At 47.0% G+C, this 16576-nt stretch overlaps 1 protein-coding gene across 2 annotated transcripts in view; it reads left to right on the top strand.

Moving 5' to 3' along the window:
* Positions 1 to 16576, top strand: part of MYO7B (myosin VIIB) — a 280227-nt gene that overhangs the window by 25114 nt on the left and 238537 nt on the right. For both annotated transcript variants that reach the window (XM_029615689.1, XM_029615690.1), the window contains one exon: positions 9238 to 9351. In XM_029615689.1, coding sequence (XP_029471549.1) covers positions 9238 to 9351 — 114 coding nt within the window. The remainder of the gene's footprint in view (positions 1 to 9237; positions 9352 to 16576) is intronic.

Here is a 16576-nt window from a genome sequence, read left to right as displayed (position 1 = left end):
ATTAATATTACAAGTAATATAATCAAAATCAGTGCATGCACATTTCCATATCACATTTAGACTCTTATAGTTTATTTCTTGATCAGACGAATTTCTTACATTGGTAATTCAAAGTGAGACAGACACCAATGGCATTATAGGAAAAGAAGAATTTATTAGCATTGAAAAGAAACCCACAAACCCTGCCCTTTCGCTCAGTTCCCAGACCATGCAAATTAAAAATGAGTTTACAAAATCCCCATCTATATTCTGGCCAGAATATTAACAAATCATTTCTCATTTCAATGGTCATGTGTTGGCCAAAGACTTCAGATCAATTTTTCTCCATGCCATTTGGGTGATGAATGCAGTTGCAAGATGCTTGGAGAGTCCACAAAGATTTCCAGCGCTCCATGTGGACCAAGTGATCCTCACCAAAATAAAATAAAAATTCCCTCTCTCTTATGAATAAAATCACGATAAATCTGTTGCGGTCCTGCCCGCGAGGAGCGCGGGCAGGCTCCTTACCTTCTTGCGGCCAGTCGGGCCGCCGAAATCTCTGCCTTCGCGGCGGTCGTGCCGCTGTCGCCGGGCTCCGTTCCAGCTGCCGCCGGTCCTGCGCGGCAGGGTCGGGCCGCCAGGAACTCTCCTGTGCGGCTGGGATCTCCCCTGCCGCTCCGGCTCTCCCTCCCGACGCTCTGCATCGCTCCCGGGGTCTTCAGCCGGCAGAAAGGCCGTCCCTGCCGGTGCCTGCTTCAGCCCGGGTCCTTGGCCGGCAGGGAGGCTGTCCCTGCCGGTGCCTGCAGCTCTCTGCTCTTCCTGCAGCCAGCCCTTCTCTTCCTGCCTTCCTGCTTCAGTCTTCACGGCTGGGAGCCGCTCCTGCAGCCTGCCATCTCTCCAGCTTCATGGCAGGGCTGCTCCGCTATCTGCCTTGCTTCCTCGGGCCCTCCACGTGGCTGAGGACGCCACCAGCTTCCAGCTCTCTCTTCTCCAGCTCTCTTAAGGTGCGGGCGCGAGTCTCTCGCCTGTTCTTCAAGGGCCAGCCAGGTGTGGCCCTCTGCTGACCCCTCCCTGGGCGTTGTACTCTTCAGCCCTACAAAAGGGCTCAGCGTCCATTCCAGCTTGGCCTTCGCAAGGAGTTGGTCACTCCTGGGATCCTGATGTCCTTCGCTCCAGGACTCTTCCTTGTTCCAGCACTTCTTCAAGGTCCTGTGTTTCCTGTTCTTCGTTGGAGCTCCTCGTCTTATCCTATTGTGTACGTTCCAGTCCAGATGTTCACCTGCTGTTCCTGATGTCCGTGTTCCAGCCCTAAGGTCTGCCCCCTATCCAGTAATCCATGTTCCAGTCCAGATGTTTGTTCCTGATGTCCGTGACCCAGCTCTGATATTGCTTCTCCTGATCCTGAAGTCCGTGATTCTGCCTTGCTCTCCTGAACCCCTGGTTCATCGTTCCTGAGTCTTCTGAAAGCCTTGTACACCACGGTGTGCCATGTCGTGGTCTGCGACCAGCCCCACGGGCAGGCTGAGTAGGGCGCTTCATGGTGCAATGCCTTGTACCTCGCTCCTGAGTCTTCTGAAAGCCTTGTACCCCACGGCGTGCCATGTCGTGGTCTGCAACCAGCACCTCGGGCGGGCCGAGTAGGGCGCTTCTTGGTGCAAGCCTTGTACCTCATTCCTGAGTCTTCTGAAAGCCTTGTACCTCGCTCCTGAATCTTCTGAAAGCCTTGTACCTCGCTCCTGAGTCTTCTGAAAGCCAAGTACCTCGTTCCTTCCTGTGCTGGTCCCGCTCCCACGGATGTAGGACAGGGTGGTCCGTGACCAGACCAGTAGTACTGGCTGAGTAGGGCGCCCTGAGGGATCGCGCCACTGCCGGTATACCCTGAAGTCTCGTCTGAGCATCCAAGTACCTCGTGCCTGAGTTTATGTCTGTGCCTGAGTCTACGTCTGTGCATCCAAGTACCTCGTTCCCGAGTCTACATCTTTGCATCCAAGTACCTCATTCCTAAGTCTCGTCTGAATCTCCATGTTCCGGTCTTCGCTGCCCTGGCCTCCATCCGGCCTGCCGCTTCTTGCCGTACCATGCAGCAGGTCCGAAAGGGCTTGGAACAGTCGGAGGACTGTTCATAAGACCACCATTGCGTTGTTGGTCTTCTGAAGCGTGCAGGTCCGGAGGAGAGTCAGCCTCGCTCCTGTTCAACCCATGCTCGGGCATGCCTCGCCTACCGCAGCACCTACCGCAGCACCTCTTCGGAGTTCCTCTGGGGTCGAGCTGTGGCCGAAGAACACATCTCCTGGTAAGCGGACCGCTCTCCTAGCGCTCCACAACAAAATCTTCCAAATTTTCCCTAAAAATAAGTTTTCCTAAAATGCAGGCACTATCTTAATACAGGTAATAAAACAAAATCACAAATTATCTAAAAATCACCTTACTTGCCTTATTTACAAAATAACAGGGGACTACCTGTTCACTACTAGATAAGTAATTTCTTGTCAGGGTAATTAACTAAAATAACTCTCAGTTACAGGAAACTTTTTTCCCTTTTTCCCTTGTGTTCTCTGCAGCCAAAGTTGAGGTAACAGCTCACCTCATGGCTATCTCTCTCTTTCTCTTTCTTCAAACTAAGACAACCTCTGTTTTATTCCCAGTTTTTAATGAGACAGCTATGATTGGTTAAGAAGACTCAGTAGTACACTGTCCCTTGTCTTTTATTGATACAGGGGTGAATAGGTAGTGTATCGCTTACCTAAGCTTTGATGCAAAAGTCTGCCATTTGCTAATTTAAACCTAAATAGTATATGATAGACTATAAAAACAATAATTATAATATTTTACTGGATTGCCCTTATGGGGGCAATATTTTCTAGTAAATAGCACAGCTTCCAGCCAATATGATCACTCAGTTCTTAGTTTGAATTTATATTAAGGCATCAAGTTTCTTCCCCATGGGACATTCAAAGGAAGCATACCAATCTCAAGTGCCCATCGTAAACAAGGGCTAGTTGCTTTTCAAAAGGACATTTGTTTATTCCATGCTGCCTGTATTTCCTGGTTTCAAAAGAATAGGCCAGGAGATTAGGGATGTGAATCATTTTTCAAAGATTAAAATTATCGTCCGATAATTTTAATATCGTCTTAAATCGTTAAAGAACACAATACAATAGGAATTCTAACGATTTAACGTTAAAAATCGTTAAATCGGGTTAGTGCGCACTAACTATTGTTAGTGCGCACTAAGGGGTAGATTTTCAGACGAGCGCGAACAGCCTACTTTTGTTTGCGCTCCAGGCGCAAACAAAAGTACGCTGGATTTTAGTAGATACGCGCGTAGTCGCGCGTATCGGCTAAAATCCTGGATCGGCGCGCGCAAGGCTATCGATTTCGTATAGCCTGCGCGCGCCGAGCCGCGCAGCCTACCCCCGTTCCCTCCTAGGCCGCTCCGAAATCGGAGCGGCCTAGAAGGGAACTTTCCTTTGCCCTCCCCTCACCTTCCCCTCCCTTCCCCTACCTAACCCACCCGCCCGGCCCTGTCTAAACCCCCATCCTACCTTTGTCGGGGGATTTACGCCTCCCGGTGGGAGGCGTAAATCCCCGCGCACGAGCGGGACTCCTGCGCGCCGGGCCGCGACCTGGGGGCGGGTACGGAGGGCGCGGCCACGCCCCCGGGCCGTAGCCACGCCCCCGTACCCGCCCCAAAACGCTGCCGACACGCCCCCGAAACGCCGCGACGGCCGGGCCCGCCCCCCGACACGCCCCCCTCCGAGAACCCCGGGACTTACGCGAGTCCCAGGGCTCTGCGCGCGCCAGGAGGCCTATGTAAAATAGGCTTCCCGGCGCGCAGGGCCCTGCTCGCGTAAATCCGCCCGGTTTTGGGCGGATTTACGCGAGCAGGGCTCTGAAAATCCGCCCCTAAAAGAAAATGATACAAATTGACACTTTTCAGGTCAGTTAAGGTCAGTTTAGGAATGAATATGTATTCCTATTGGCTGGCTGCCCTCTTATTTATTGATGTTACCAAGGTTCCCACTGAGGTGATGGTTGGGGGGATGGGAAATGGAAACGGTTGGTAGCTTGACAAAAAAAGTAATATGATCAGTCAATGTGACTAGAACTTGTGCCCTATCCTTGATACTGGGAGTGTTGTGATCTTCCTGCATGCAGTGCCCTATCCCTAATACCAGGAGTGTTGTGATCTTCCTGCACACAGTGCCCTATCCCTGATATTGGGAGTGTTGTGATCTTCCTGCAGACAGTGCCCTATCCCTGATACCGGGAGTGTTGTGATCTTCCTGCACACAGTGCCCTATCCCGGATACTGGGAGTATTGTGATCTTCCTGCACACAGTGCCCTATCCCTGATACTGGGAGTGTTGTGATCTTCCTGCACACAGTGCCCTATCCCTGATACTGGGAGTGTTGTGATCTTCCTGCACACAGTGCCCTATCCCTGATACTGGGAGTGTTGTGATCTTTCTGCACACAGTGCCCTATCCCTGATACTGGGAGTGTTGTGATCTTCCTGCACACAGTGCCCTATCCCTGATACTGGGAGTGTTGTGATCTTCCTGCATGCAGTGCCCTATCCCTAATACCGGGAGTGTTGTGATCTTCCTGCACACAGTGCCCTATCCCTGATACCGGGAGTGTTGTGATCTTCCTGCACACAGTGCCCTAACCCTGATACCGGGAGTGTTGTGATCTTCCTGCACACAGTGCCCTATCCCTGATACTGGGAGTGTTGTGATCTTCCTGCACACAGTGCCCTATCCCTGATACTGGGAGTGTTGTGATCTTTCTGCACACAGTGCCCTATCCCTGATACTGGGAGTGTTGTGATCTTCCTGCACACAGTGCCCTATCCCTGATACTGGGAGTGTTGTGATCTTCCTGCATGCAGTGCCCTATCCCTAATACCGGGAGTGTTGTGATCTTCCTGCACACAGTGCCCTATCCCTGATACCGGGAGTGTTGTGATCTTCCTGCACACAGTGCCCTAACCCTGATACCGGGAGTGTTGTGATCTTCCTGCACACAGTGCCCTAACCCTGATACCGGGGGTGTTGTGATCTTCCTGCACTGAGCAGGGATACGGCACTGCGTGCAGGAAGATCACAACACTCCCGGTATCAGGGATAGGGCACTGTGTGCAGGAAGATCACAACACTCCCTGTATCAGGGATATGGCACTGAGTGCAGGAAGATCACAACACTCCTGGTATCAGGGATAGGGCACTGTGTGCAGGAAGATCACAACACTCCCGGTATCAGGGATAGGGCACTGTGTGCAGGAAGATCACAACACTCCCTGTAAAAGGGATATGGCACTGAGTGCAGGAAGATCACAACACTCCCGGTATCAGGGATAGGGCACTGTGTTCAGGAAGATCACAACACTCCCGGTATCAGGGATATGGCACTGAGTGTAGGAAGATCACAACACTCCCTGTATCAGGGATATGGCACTGAGTGCAGGAAGATCACAACACTCCCGGTATCAGTGATAGGGCACTGTGTGCAGGAAGATCACAACACTCCCGGTATCAGGGATAGGGCACTGTGTGCAGGAAGATCTCAACACCCCTGGTATCAGGGATAGGGCACTGTGTGCAGGAAGATCACAACACTCCCAGTATCAGGGATACGGCACTGCATGCAGGAAGATCACAACACTCCCTGTATCAGGGATATGGCACTGAGTGCAGGAAGATCACAACACTCCTGGTATCAGGGATAGGGCACTGTGTGCAGGAAGATCACAACACTCCCGGTATCAGGGATTGGGCACTGTGTGCAGGAAGATCACAACACTCCTGGTATTAGGGATAGGGCACTGCATGCAGGAAGATCACAACACCCCTGGTATCAGGGATAGGGCACTGCGTGCAGGAAGATCACAACACTCCCAGTATCAGGGATACGGCACTGCATGCAGGAAGATCACAACACTCCCGGTATCAGGGATAGGGCAGGGCACAAGTTCTAGTCACATTGACTGATCACATTACTTTTTTTGTCAAGCTACCAACTGTTTCCCTTTCCCATCCCCCATATATTGTCAGTGGGAACCTTGGTAACTTGAATAAATAAGAGGGCAGCCAATAGGAATACATATTCATTCCTAAACTGACCTGAAAAGTGTCAAATTGTATCATTTTCTGTTAGTGCGCACTAATCGGAAAAAATGATTTTTTAGCTAAAAAATCGTGCCAAACACGATTTTCTTCTCCTGCCAGACGATTTCGATCGTTAAGATGATCGGGCACACGATTCACATCTCAGATATTTTATGTTTTGCTGAAATTGCACCTTAGCAATGACAATAAATGTTCTTAAGTCACTAATTTACATTATTCCCACATTTTGCCAGACTCTAGCCCTAATGTGGCAGATTTAAAAGGTTCTGGGTCGTTAATCTGGCAGAAAATTAGCACTGCAACAGTCCAACTTGTGTTCCCACCCACAGGATACGAATGCTTAGGCAACTCGTATGATAGGGAAATGGTGCTCAAACAGGAACTTGCTCTTTGGCTCTCAAATCTATTAATGTAGAGCCAGTATAACCAAACACAAATGAGTACTTGGTCAGTCTCTAACTCCAAGTTTAGCCATGCATAGGAAGAAGATGAACAGCAGTGGTTAGAGCAGCAGGCTGAAAACCAGGGAAGCCAGGGTTCAAATCCCATTTCTCCCACCAATGTTTCTTAAGGCCTTAGGTAAGTCATCACTGCCTCTCCCCTCCCCCCCAGTTAATTGCCTCAGAATGGGAGAAAAGCCTAAATAAATCAGGCCCGTAGATCATAAGCTCTCTGGAAGAGGGAAATTTATTTATTTATTTAAGGTTTTTCTATACCGGCATTCATGAAAGCGTTCACATCATGCCGGTTTACATGAAACAGGGGTGTGAAGAAACAACCAAGAACATAAATAAACGTGATGAAGAGATGCAGTTACAATTAACAGGGGCTGATAACTGGGAGGAGGAAAATAGAGAGAGAAAGAGGAGGTTAATTATATACAATAGTACAGTATACCTACTATAGTACAGAAATACCTACTGTACCTGATTTATAACTCACCTTGTGCTACCAATGGAAAGGCATGAACTATATCTGAATAAAAATAAAATCAGCAATGGTTAATAGACCTGTCTTCGCACATACCCAGAGAAAAGGACACACTTTATGAAACATTTTCAAAGGAGCGATCAGAATTAATGTCAGGAACTCTCTTCCAACTGCAGAAGAAAGCCAGGAAAAGGATTTTCACTCTACTTTTCTCAGCACTATAACCAATACTAGATCTAAGCCACCTATATTGATACATAAAGGAAAAGAAAGTTGAACATTGGGACTATAAATATAATTATCAAATCATTATCTCTGAGAGACATCTTTGCATCTATCTTTTCATTTTCAGCAGTTTCTTCCATTTGCTCTTCACTACTGCCATTGTCAGTTTACAGTTCTATTATTCAGAAATCAGAATATCCTTGTCTCTCAGAATATTTACCCAGGTTCTGGCAAAAATTGCACCCTGGCTCAGAGAACAGGAACGTTATGTATTCCCACACTTGAATAATTGGTTTATAAGAACAAATGAAGAAAACGAGTCCTAGAAGTTACAAAAGCCACCATCAAAGTTGGACAAGACCAGGGTTTTTTAATAAATGAAAATCCCATTTTACTGCCCCTCATGAACTGGAGCTTTCTAACAGCACTTTTTTCTTACAAAAGCAGGCTTGGGGGGGGGGGGGGGGGTGAGTCTTGCTACTAACCAAAGATTTAAAGCTCTGTTAGAGCAAGTAATTTTTATTAAGCAAGGCCAAAGAGTAAATAAGATAATTGCTGACCCTACCTGTAGATGGCATCATATGCTGACATTGATCCTCTGCAAGAGCTTACATAAAGTAACTGCGAAATGATAAATGTTTGAAATATTTTAAACTATTGCCCAACGAATGCTAGTTTTCTTGTAAGCATATGAACAAGAAAAGAGAAAAAGAAGCCACTTTAAAACTAAGGGGGTCATTCATCAAATCACGTTAGGGCGTTATTGCGGGTGTTAGGGCCCTAACTCCATGATAACGCCATAACACATGCGTCATTTATCGCATTGTGAGATGCATATGCAAATTTTAAAATTTTCCCAAACTGGGTAGAGTTAAGGAGGAGTAAACTTAAATGAGTGGTGCTTAGTGTTGCGTGTGATGGTGTAACGCACGCTATCGCGGGTTTTAACTACACCTTTTTTCCTGCCACTATGCCCGTGATAGCTATGCATTACAGGAGAGAAGGGGGGGGGGGGGGGAGAGAGAGAGAGAGCAAGAGCACCTCTGGGGAGGTATACAGCTTGATAACAGCTAAGTAGAGAGTGCATCATGCTAGGGCGAGAGTACATTGTACAAATCTTATCTTTATGTACCTGTCATCACTCCAAATCACATTAAATGTTCACTGATGTCTACTGTGCTGTTCATACCTCTGACTTTGCATGTAAAAATGCCTTCCAAAACCTAGGCCACCACCAAAACCTTACCCCGAGTTACTAGTTTTCTTAAAATGATGAAGCCAGGTCTAAGTTTGCAGTGTTGCATTTGGTCTTGAATGAATAATGAGGCAAATTAGAAATTTCCCATTGTCTTCATTGCTTCCAAGAAGGCATTGGGGTGACGATGGTTAAAATCCAGACTTCACTAAGCATGTCGATGTTGGATATTTTGGACAACGGTTTCACTAGTTTTGCTAGCTGTGTGGATGTTTAAACTTGTTAATGAGAGAGGAACAGGGATCTAGGTGTTGAATTTAGTGTTGATCTTGTAATAATCATAGAAAACAATGACAGGGCCTGAAATTTCTTGTCATGGAGGTGAATGAGGCTAATACTTTAGCATGTTCTGGGCATGTTCTGGGACTGATATGGCGGGCAGTGGTAGGAAAGGGGTTGAAAGTTCAGGTAAATGAAAATGGGGGGTGTGGACCTGGTGTTGAGTTGCCTATGAGACTTTATAAGCTTATCAATCCTAAGTGGAAGAATCACAACTGGCAAACTGCGGAATGGGCCAGTTTGATCTTTTATGTCATCATTTATTATGCTACTATATTTGTTAGGTACCCTAAAACATCCTGTTTCCTACTGCAGATGAAAGCCTAAGAGCTATCTGGAATTTGAGGGAAGACTTGCTGTATGAAAGGAAAAATAGTTTGTAAAGAAAAGAAGAATAGGAAGCTCCTAGCACTAATCATAACTTTGTCCCATGAACAGGGTGACCATGTGTGGCTGGAGTCCTCATCCAGTAGTGAATATAATGTTCCCATTGGGGCAGAGGTGAAAGACACAGACTCTGGACAGACTCTGCTGGTGGATGATGAAGGAAAGGTAGGCACCATATTTTAAATTAGACTGGGGTTGTGTCATATCAGTGTTGTCTAGTTGGGAATATTATAGTAGAAAGCTTGAGAGTTTATTGTCCCTTGGAGGAAGAGAGAGAGAGGCTGAGCGGAAGGAGAAGTGAGAGGCTGGTGGATAGGTGGAGGAAGAGAGGTTGCTGAGGAGAGAAAAGCTGGTGGGGGAAGAAGTGGAGAGAGAGGCTGGTAGGTGGAAAGAGGGAGAAAAGGGGGAAAGAGGCTGGTGGCAGGTGAGAGGGAGGGCAGAGAGGCTGTGGGATAAGCAAGAGTGGGAAGAAAGGCTTGTGGAGGGCTAGAAAGGAGAAAGTGGTGGGGAAGCGAGGCTGGCGGAGGGGCAGAGAGGTTGTTGGGGGAAGAGTGCAGGAAGAGGGAGAGGCTGTGGGGAAAACAGAAAGGTGAGAGGCTGGTGGAGAGAGAGAAGGGAGGGAGACTGGTGATATGGGAGGGGAGAGGCTGGTGAAGAAGTAGAGGTGAAAAGCTGGTAGGGAAGGAGAGGTTGATGGAGACGAGAGGCTTGTAGGGCAAGGAAGAATGATGGGATTGATTATTACAATACTCCTGGGGGAATTCTTTGCCAAACAAGTAAAATAATCTGCATTGCACTGACTATTTTGACAAAATGTGTAGAACTTTAAAATACTGTGTGCAGAATTTTCACTTTTGATGCAGCATTCCTCCAGGAGTACCAGTGTTAAGCAACAGTATTCATTATTTCCTGTTTATTGTCACTCAGAAACAATGAGGTCGATATTCAAAAGCCATTTAAGTTGTGGGAGTCTCAGTTTAGTGGACCCTTGGGCCGACCTGCTGGAGACTAGGAATAGATGGTCAATGTCTCTAATGAATAGCAGGCCGGGAGGCAGATGTTCAGGCGGGACGTAGATGCTCTTCACCCTTGAAGCTGGTACTCTCCCGGGAGGAGCCCGTAGGAGCCCAACCGCTGGGACTTAGGTGGCTTCACCCTTGGAAGCCGAAGCCCCCCCCGGGGAGGAGCCCGTAGGGGCCCGGCCGCTGGGACTTAGGCGGGTCATGGATCAGGACAGGGAACTGGAACCAGACCAGGGCAGTAGCGATACTGTAACTGGGTACGTGTTCTGGAACCAGGCAGGATCTGTAGCAGGACTCAGGTACCGGAACCAGGCAGGAACCGTAGCAGGACTCAGGTACCGGAACCAGGCAGGAACTGTAGCAGGACTCAGGTACTGGAACCAAGCAGGAACTGTAGCAGGACTCAGGTACTGGAACCAAGCAGGCACTGTAGCAAGCAGACAGGAACCAAGCCGGTACTGTAGCAGGCAAGCAGGAAGCAAGCTGGTACTGTAGCAGGAACAGAGCGAAGAAGCCAAGCGAGTCACTCCGGGGCACAGCGCAACAGGAAACCGGGAAGCTAACCCGTTGCAAGGCGAGGACTGGATGGCTGCGGCCGGCTTATCAAGGCCGCAGCGTCTGACGCCAGGAACTGGGCGGAGTCACCACTGGTGGGAAACGGGCTAGAAAGGCGCCCAAGTGGCGCGCGTGCGTGCCTAGGAGCAGGGCGTCCTCAGGCACCTTCGCGGCGGTGCCGCCCCAGCGGGGCTGCGCCGCCAAACAGGCCACAAGCCAGGGCTCCGGAGGCGGGAGCAGGTCCGGAAACAAGGAGGTAAGGGCTGCGGTGCTCGCGGCCAGGACCGCAACAATTTAGACGGATAACTGAAAAGTTATCCGTCTAAATGGCAAAACCAGCATATTGAGAGACTTACCTGCATAAGTTAGGGGTGTTCCTGGGCAGGTGGAAGGCATTTTGGGGAGCAGCGGAGTTAACCGTATAAGTTTTATCCGGCTAACTCCGATATTCATGCCGCTGACCTGCCCTAAAGTTAGTCAGATAAACATATGTTAATCCGGCTAACTAGCCGAGCTGCTGAGAAGCTGAATTTTGCCCCCAATACTTTTTTTGGAATAATCTTACACATTAAAGTGTACAACATAGACCACAAGAGCACACAATGAAATATCTGAAGCATTGGCAATGGGTTATTGCATATACATTTCAAAATTATACAAACTCAACAATTTTTCTGTGCTAATCAACAAAAGAATTGTAGGCAATAAGTAGCTTAGGTTTTGACTTACTCAGCATTTTTAGTGCTTTTACCTAAAAAGAAATCATTTATACATTCGCTTTGTCTGTCTGTGTTCACGCCATCTCCTAAATCATTCAACCCACAGCAACCACAGTTTCAAGGCTGGTATATCTCCTTTCACACTAGCCTTGTGCTGTACTGTATGGGCAATTTTCAAAGCCATTTTCTTAGGCAGAACAGCATTGTGGCTGCAGAAATGGTCTTTTTGAAAACTGCAGCAAGGTGTGGAACGACCAGCAAAGACATCAAATAATAATCAATCCAACAGGTGTCCAGAAATAAGTTTCAAACAATCAATTAAATAGCAGAGACTATGTTTCAAATAAATATTTGACTACTTGGAATTGATGTTTCTCTGCTACTTAATTGATTGTTTGAAACTTATTTTTGTGGGGACTTGCTGCAAGAGCAAGCCAGGTTTTGGACACTTGTTTGAGGACTTTGTTTTGTGCCTCTGGGAAGAAGATGTTTGCTGCCGCTCTTCCTGTCCTAGAGTGGGGAGAGTGTAAAGAGCGGCTCGTTTCCCCGCTGCCTGCACCTTACTTCTGAAAGATCTTGTGTATCATCTAGAGAGAGAGAGAGAGAGAGAGAACTGTGAGCAAGACCCATTTTGAATAACTTGGGAGACCCGACCCCCACCCTGAGGAGGAGAAGAGGTAGAAGTGGGAGTTGTGCATTGTTGAGGTCCTGTTTTGGCTGCTAGTAATTTGGAAGGGGTTTTCTATCCATCACTGGGATAGCCCCTCTCCATCTGGGAAGTCTTAGTTTTCCAAGCCCAGGAGGATGGGTTCTTACCTGGCCCTTCTGCTGAGGGACAACTAACTTGCACAGATAAGGAAGGTTGAAGAACTGTGATAACAACTGGCTGTGCCCAGAACTGGAGTGTATAGGGCCACAACTTGCTTTTGAAGTATTGCTGCAGTAAGGTTTTGTTTGGACACCCATCCTGTGAATTTATTGTGCTGGCGCTCACATCCTTTGAACATGCACTGGAGAGAGAACTCCTCAGGGGAGAGAGAGAGAGAGAGAGAAAAGATGAGTCACCCCCACATCTTGGAGGAGTATTTCTGCCCCTTTAACGGAAGAAACCTGACCCCGGGGATGGGGGATTGATATTGGAGTTAGTCCTGGTACTCTGTGTGACCCCTGCCTTCCAGGATAATCACCGGGTCTGTATGTATCTTCTGGAAAATGACATCATTTGCTCATTTTGTTTTAGACCTGAGGAAGGCTGGTCAAGAAATGCATTGTTAGTCCAATTAAAAGGTACCAATGACCTTATTATTTATTTACAAAATTTTTATGCTGCACCATCCCATGTTCTAGGCGGCTAACAAGAAAACATTCATAATAAAATCACATTAAATACAAAATCGATAAATAATGATAAAAAGATGACGTGACATTATTAAATTCACATAAAACCAATTATTAAAACACACTAAAATATCAAACACAAAAATAAAAAAAAAAACAAGCTGTTCCTCAAACCCCACAAGTATAAAAACCTTCACGCTGAAAATATTTGTTTATGTTAACTTTTATTTCTGTATTTAAAAGCAAAAAAATCAAAATAATTTTTGTATTTCTTTTTCATTTTCTTTTTCCTCCAAAAGGGAAAAAGCAGTTTACATCAAAAAAGCAATAAAATCCATCAATACAACACAGCACTATCTAGAATCTCTATACAGCACAAAGCCAGGTATACCATTTAATAAAAGCCTGTTTGCTTTCCCCCATGCTGGGAAGCTCCTGCTTCCAGGACTCTGCTGCTATTGATGACAGGGTGCCACAGGAAGCTGGTAAACAGGACCAGAATCAGGATCTTTATCACCTCTGTACAGGTCTGGAGTGAGGATGGAAAACCTGTGGAGCTAATACACAGAGGAAATCTGCAATGAGTCACACTTACATTCCAGGTCCTGTCTTCTGAGTATGCAGATTTATATATACCTAGTTGGCACCCATAATGCATGGGGTGAGGGGGGGGGGGGGGAGTGTCAAGGAATGCAGGGATAAAAGGGATCTAGCCCAAAATTGAAGAAAAAAATTTAAAAAATTCAAAAACTAAATAAAAACTAAAACAGAGACTCATCAACCTTTGCACCAACTAGAGTTTCTCAATTCACCTATCAGTGGACTTCCTTCTCATAAATTTGTAAAAGTGGAATTCCTGTATCCTGAGACCAAGAATGCCTTATTTACAAAAAATCTTACATAATCTATGTCACCTTAGTTGCAGGCTGGAACTATATTCTGGGGCAGGGCTGATCCGAGGGAGGTGTGGGGTCCAGGATGATTTAGCCTTAGTGGGTCCTCCCGCCCCTGAGATATTGAAGAATGAGTGGGGGGGGGGGGCGGGATGAAGAGCAGAGGGTGCAGGGGAGCACTGTACCTTCTCACCTGGTGCAAATGTCTCCATGCACAGACCACTGCAGCTTCTGCCTCACCGCTGCTCTTGAGGAACAGGAAGTGATATTACATATCGGGGGCGAGAGGAGGGGGACTACTGGGGCAGTGCAGGATCCCCCGAAACTCTAATCAGCCTCCCGAATGATGGCCCTGCTCATGAATGGTAGCAGGACCAGACTTAGACCAACTGGTTTTACAATCATAGGGCTTGATTCACTAAGGCTTTTCTCCCATTCTGTGTCTATGGGAAAAGACCTTGATGAATCAGGTTCCCAGTAACACAAACATATAGCAACAATGACTATTTCAGAGATAACATAATTAAAATACTATTAAGCATATATCCAATGAGAAGTCAATTATACCAACACAACCTCCAAGGATTTGAAATATAATCAATCATGGGACTGGCATATTGCCCCAAAAATAGCATCCTTCTCTCATTACAAATAAGGTTTCCTATACATAATCTTCAAATGCCTGACAAAATATCCCATTCTTTAAGGGCTGGTGAAGCAGCAAATAATCTGATAACAAGTGTGCCCCTAGAAAGGTGGCCCTGCCCCTTACAAACATGCAAATGGAGGCATCACGTGTTCTGAGCTCAGTGTGACAGAGGACTCCCTAGACCATGCCTACATGTGATGTCAGTTTGCTAAGGAGGAGCATCGCTTCCCATTGGGAGGGGAGATGGAAACACATAAAATCCCTGTACCCATGTGATGCAGGTGGGGGCTTTTGAGGAGAGGATTGCTGGTGTCTGGAGCTATTCTTTCACACAGATGTTTGAGGAGAGAAAGTCTAGGAAGGAGGTTCCTGGAAGTCTAGAAGAGCGAGAAGGAAGAGTGTCTTAAGAGCATCAGATCCAGGAGAGTCCTGCAGAGGAAAGGATTTTCCCTGGGATCTGGAGAAGAGTCTACTGGGAGCTGCCAGAGGAGAGGCAACTTTCCTGGGAAAGTCTGCCAGAGTCAAGCTTGGAGTCCTGGAGGTGAAGGGGAATCCCTAGAAGCTGGGGGCGAGTGTACTGGGAGGTGCCAGAGGACAGACGTCCTGCCTGGGAAGTTTACTAAAGACTGATTTGGCCACAATCAGCCTGAGACACCAGAGAGAGAGAAAGAGAGAGAGACCAGGAACCCTTAAGGAAAGGAATTCATCTAACCACAATGTACTGGGAGGGCCCAGGTCGGAAGGAGTACCTGCCCATAAGAGCTTACCAGTGAGGAAAAGGTGTAAGAAGGAGAAAGCAGACTGGATATGACTGTTGTGATTCGGGGGCTTTGTGTTGCAGAGGTGCACTGTCTCAGAGTGTACTATTTTTTGGAATTCAGTTTCTACTATCAGCTCAGTAAAGACGGTTTATCTTGAACAACAAGACCAGAGTGAGGAATGGTTGTTTTGTGACTGCTTGGAGCTGGTGTGCAGAAGAGCCCCAGAGTGTTAAAAATCCTAAATGCCTTGAAAAGACTCTACTTTCCCCCCTTGTGTGGTATCCCCAGCAGGTCATGGAGCTTTGCGTGGTCCGAGGCCCTTCCCGTGTGCCCCTGTGCCCAGGACCAGAAAGGGTTACACAGGCTTAGTTCCCTTGGTAGCTTGTTCCACAGGGCTGGAACCAGACAGAAAGAAATCTTACTTCTCCTGATCCTAGACAGCTTTGCCATTTTCCATGGGAGGGAGGGAGGGATTGTCAAAAAAGCCTCATATGCTGATGTGAGAGCCTATAGGGACGCATCTTACTAAGTCTCCCTGGTCAGAACTTGGACCCATCTTATATAATGAGAGCTTGTATATCTTATATAATGAGAGCTTATTAAATCTTGAGAGCTATAATCAATTCTTTAAATAATGCTATGAAATGAATTGGTAGCCAGGGAAGCTATCTTAATTCAGGCTTCATATGGTCTCTTTACCTCAGGCCTGTAAGAAGGCGAACTGCCGTATTTTGAATCAGCTGAATTTTCGCATTTCCTTCTGTGGGAGGCCCAACTGAAGAATATTCCAATAATCTAGCCTAGATACCAACTTAGGCCTGAATTAGAACAGCCAGATTAGTCTGACCCAAAAACTACCTCAGTAGGTATAATAACTTGCAGATGAAAGAAGACATTTTTTGATACAGCCATTACAGCCATTACGGAGACCGTATCTACAAAAAGACAAAGACAAGATGGAAGCGGTACAGAGAAGGGCGACCAGGAAGGTGGAGGATCTTCATCGCATGACGTACGAGGAGAGATTGAAGAATCTAAATATGTACACCCTGGAGGAAAGGAGGAGCAGAGGTGATATGATACAGACTTTCAGATACTTGAAAGGTTTTAATGATCCAAAGGCAACGACAAACCTTTACCATAAGAAAAAAATCAGCAGAACCAGGGGTCACGATTTGAAGCTCCAGGGAGGAAGATTCAGAACCAATGTCAGGAAGTATTTCTTCACGGAGAGGGTGGTGGATGCCTGGAATGCCCTTCCGGAGGAAGTGGTAAAGACCAGAACTGTGAAGGACTTCAAAGGGGCGTGGGATAAACACTGTGGATCCATAAAGTCAAGAGGCCGCCAATGAAGAGTGGGTGACTCGCCAGAATGATGGCTACTGCCTGGAGACAATACCTTTATTCAATAAACATACACATGGTTAGTGTGACTCCAACATCGCTCTAAGCT

Source organism: Rhinatrema bivittatum, chromosome 9 (assembly GCF_901001135.1).
Source record: "Rhinatrema bivittatum chromosome 9, aRhiBiv1.1, whole genome shotgun sequence".
Classification (NCBI taxonomy): Eukaryota; Metazoa; Chordata; class Amphibia; order Gymnophiona; family Rhinatrematidae; genus Rhinatrema; species Rhinatrema bivittatum.
The sequence above is the reverse complement of the archived record's forward strand: the minus strand, read 5'-3'. Positions and strand labels throughout refer to the sequence as shown.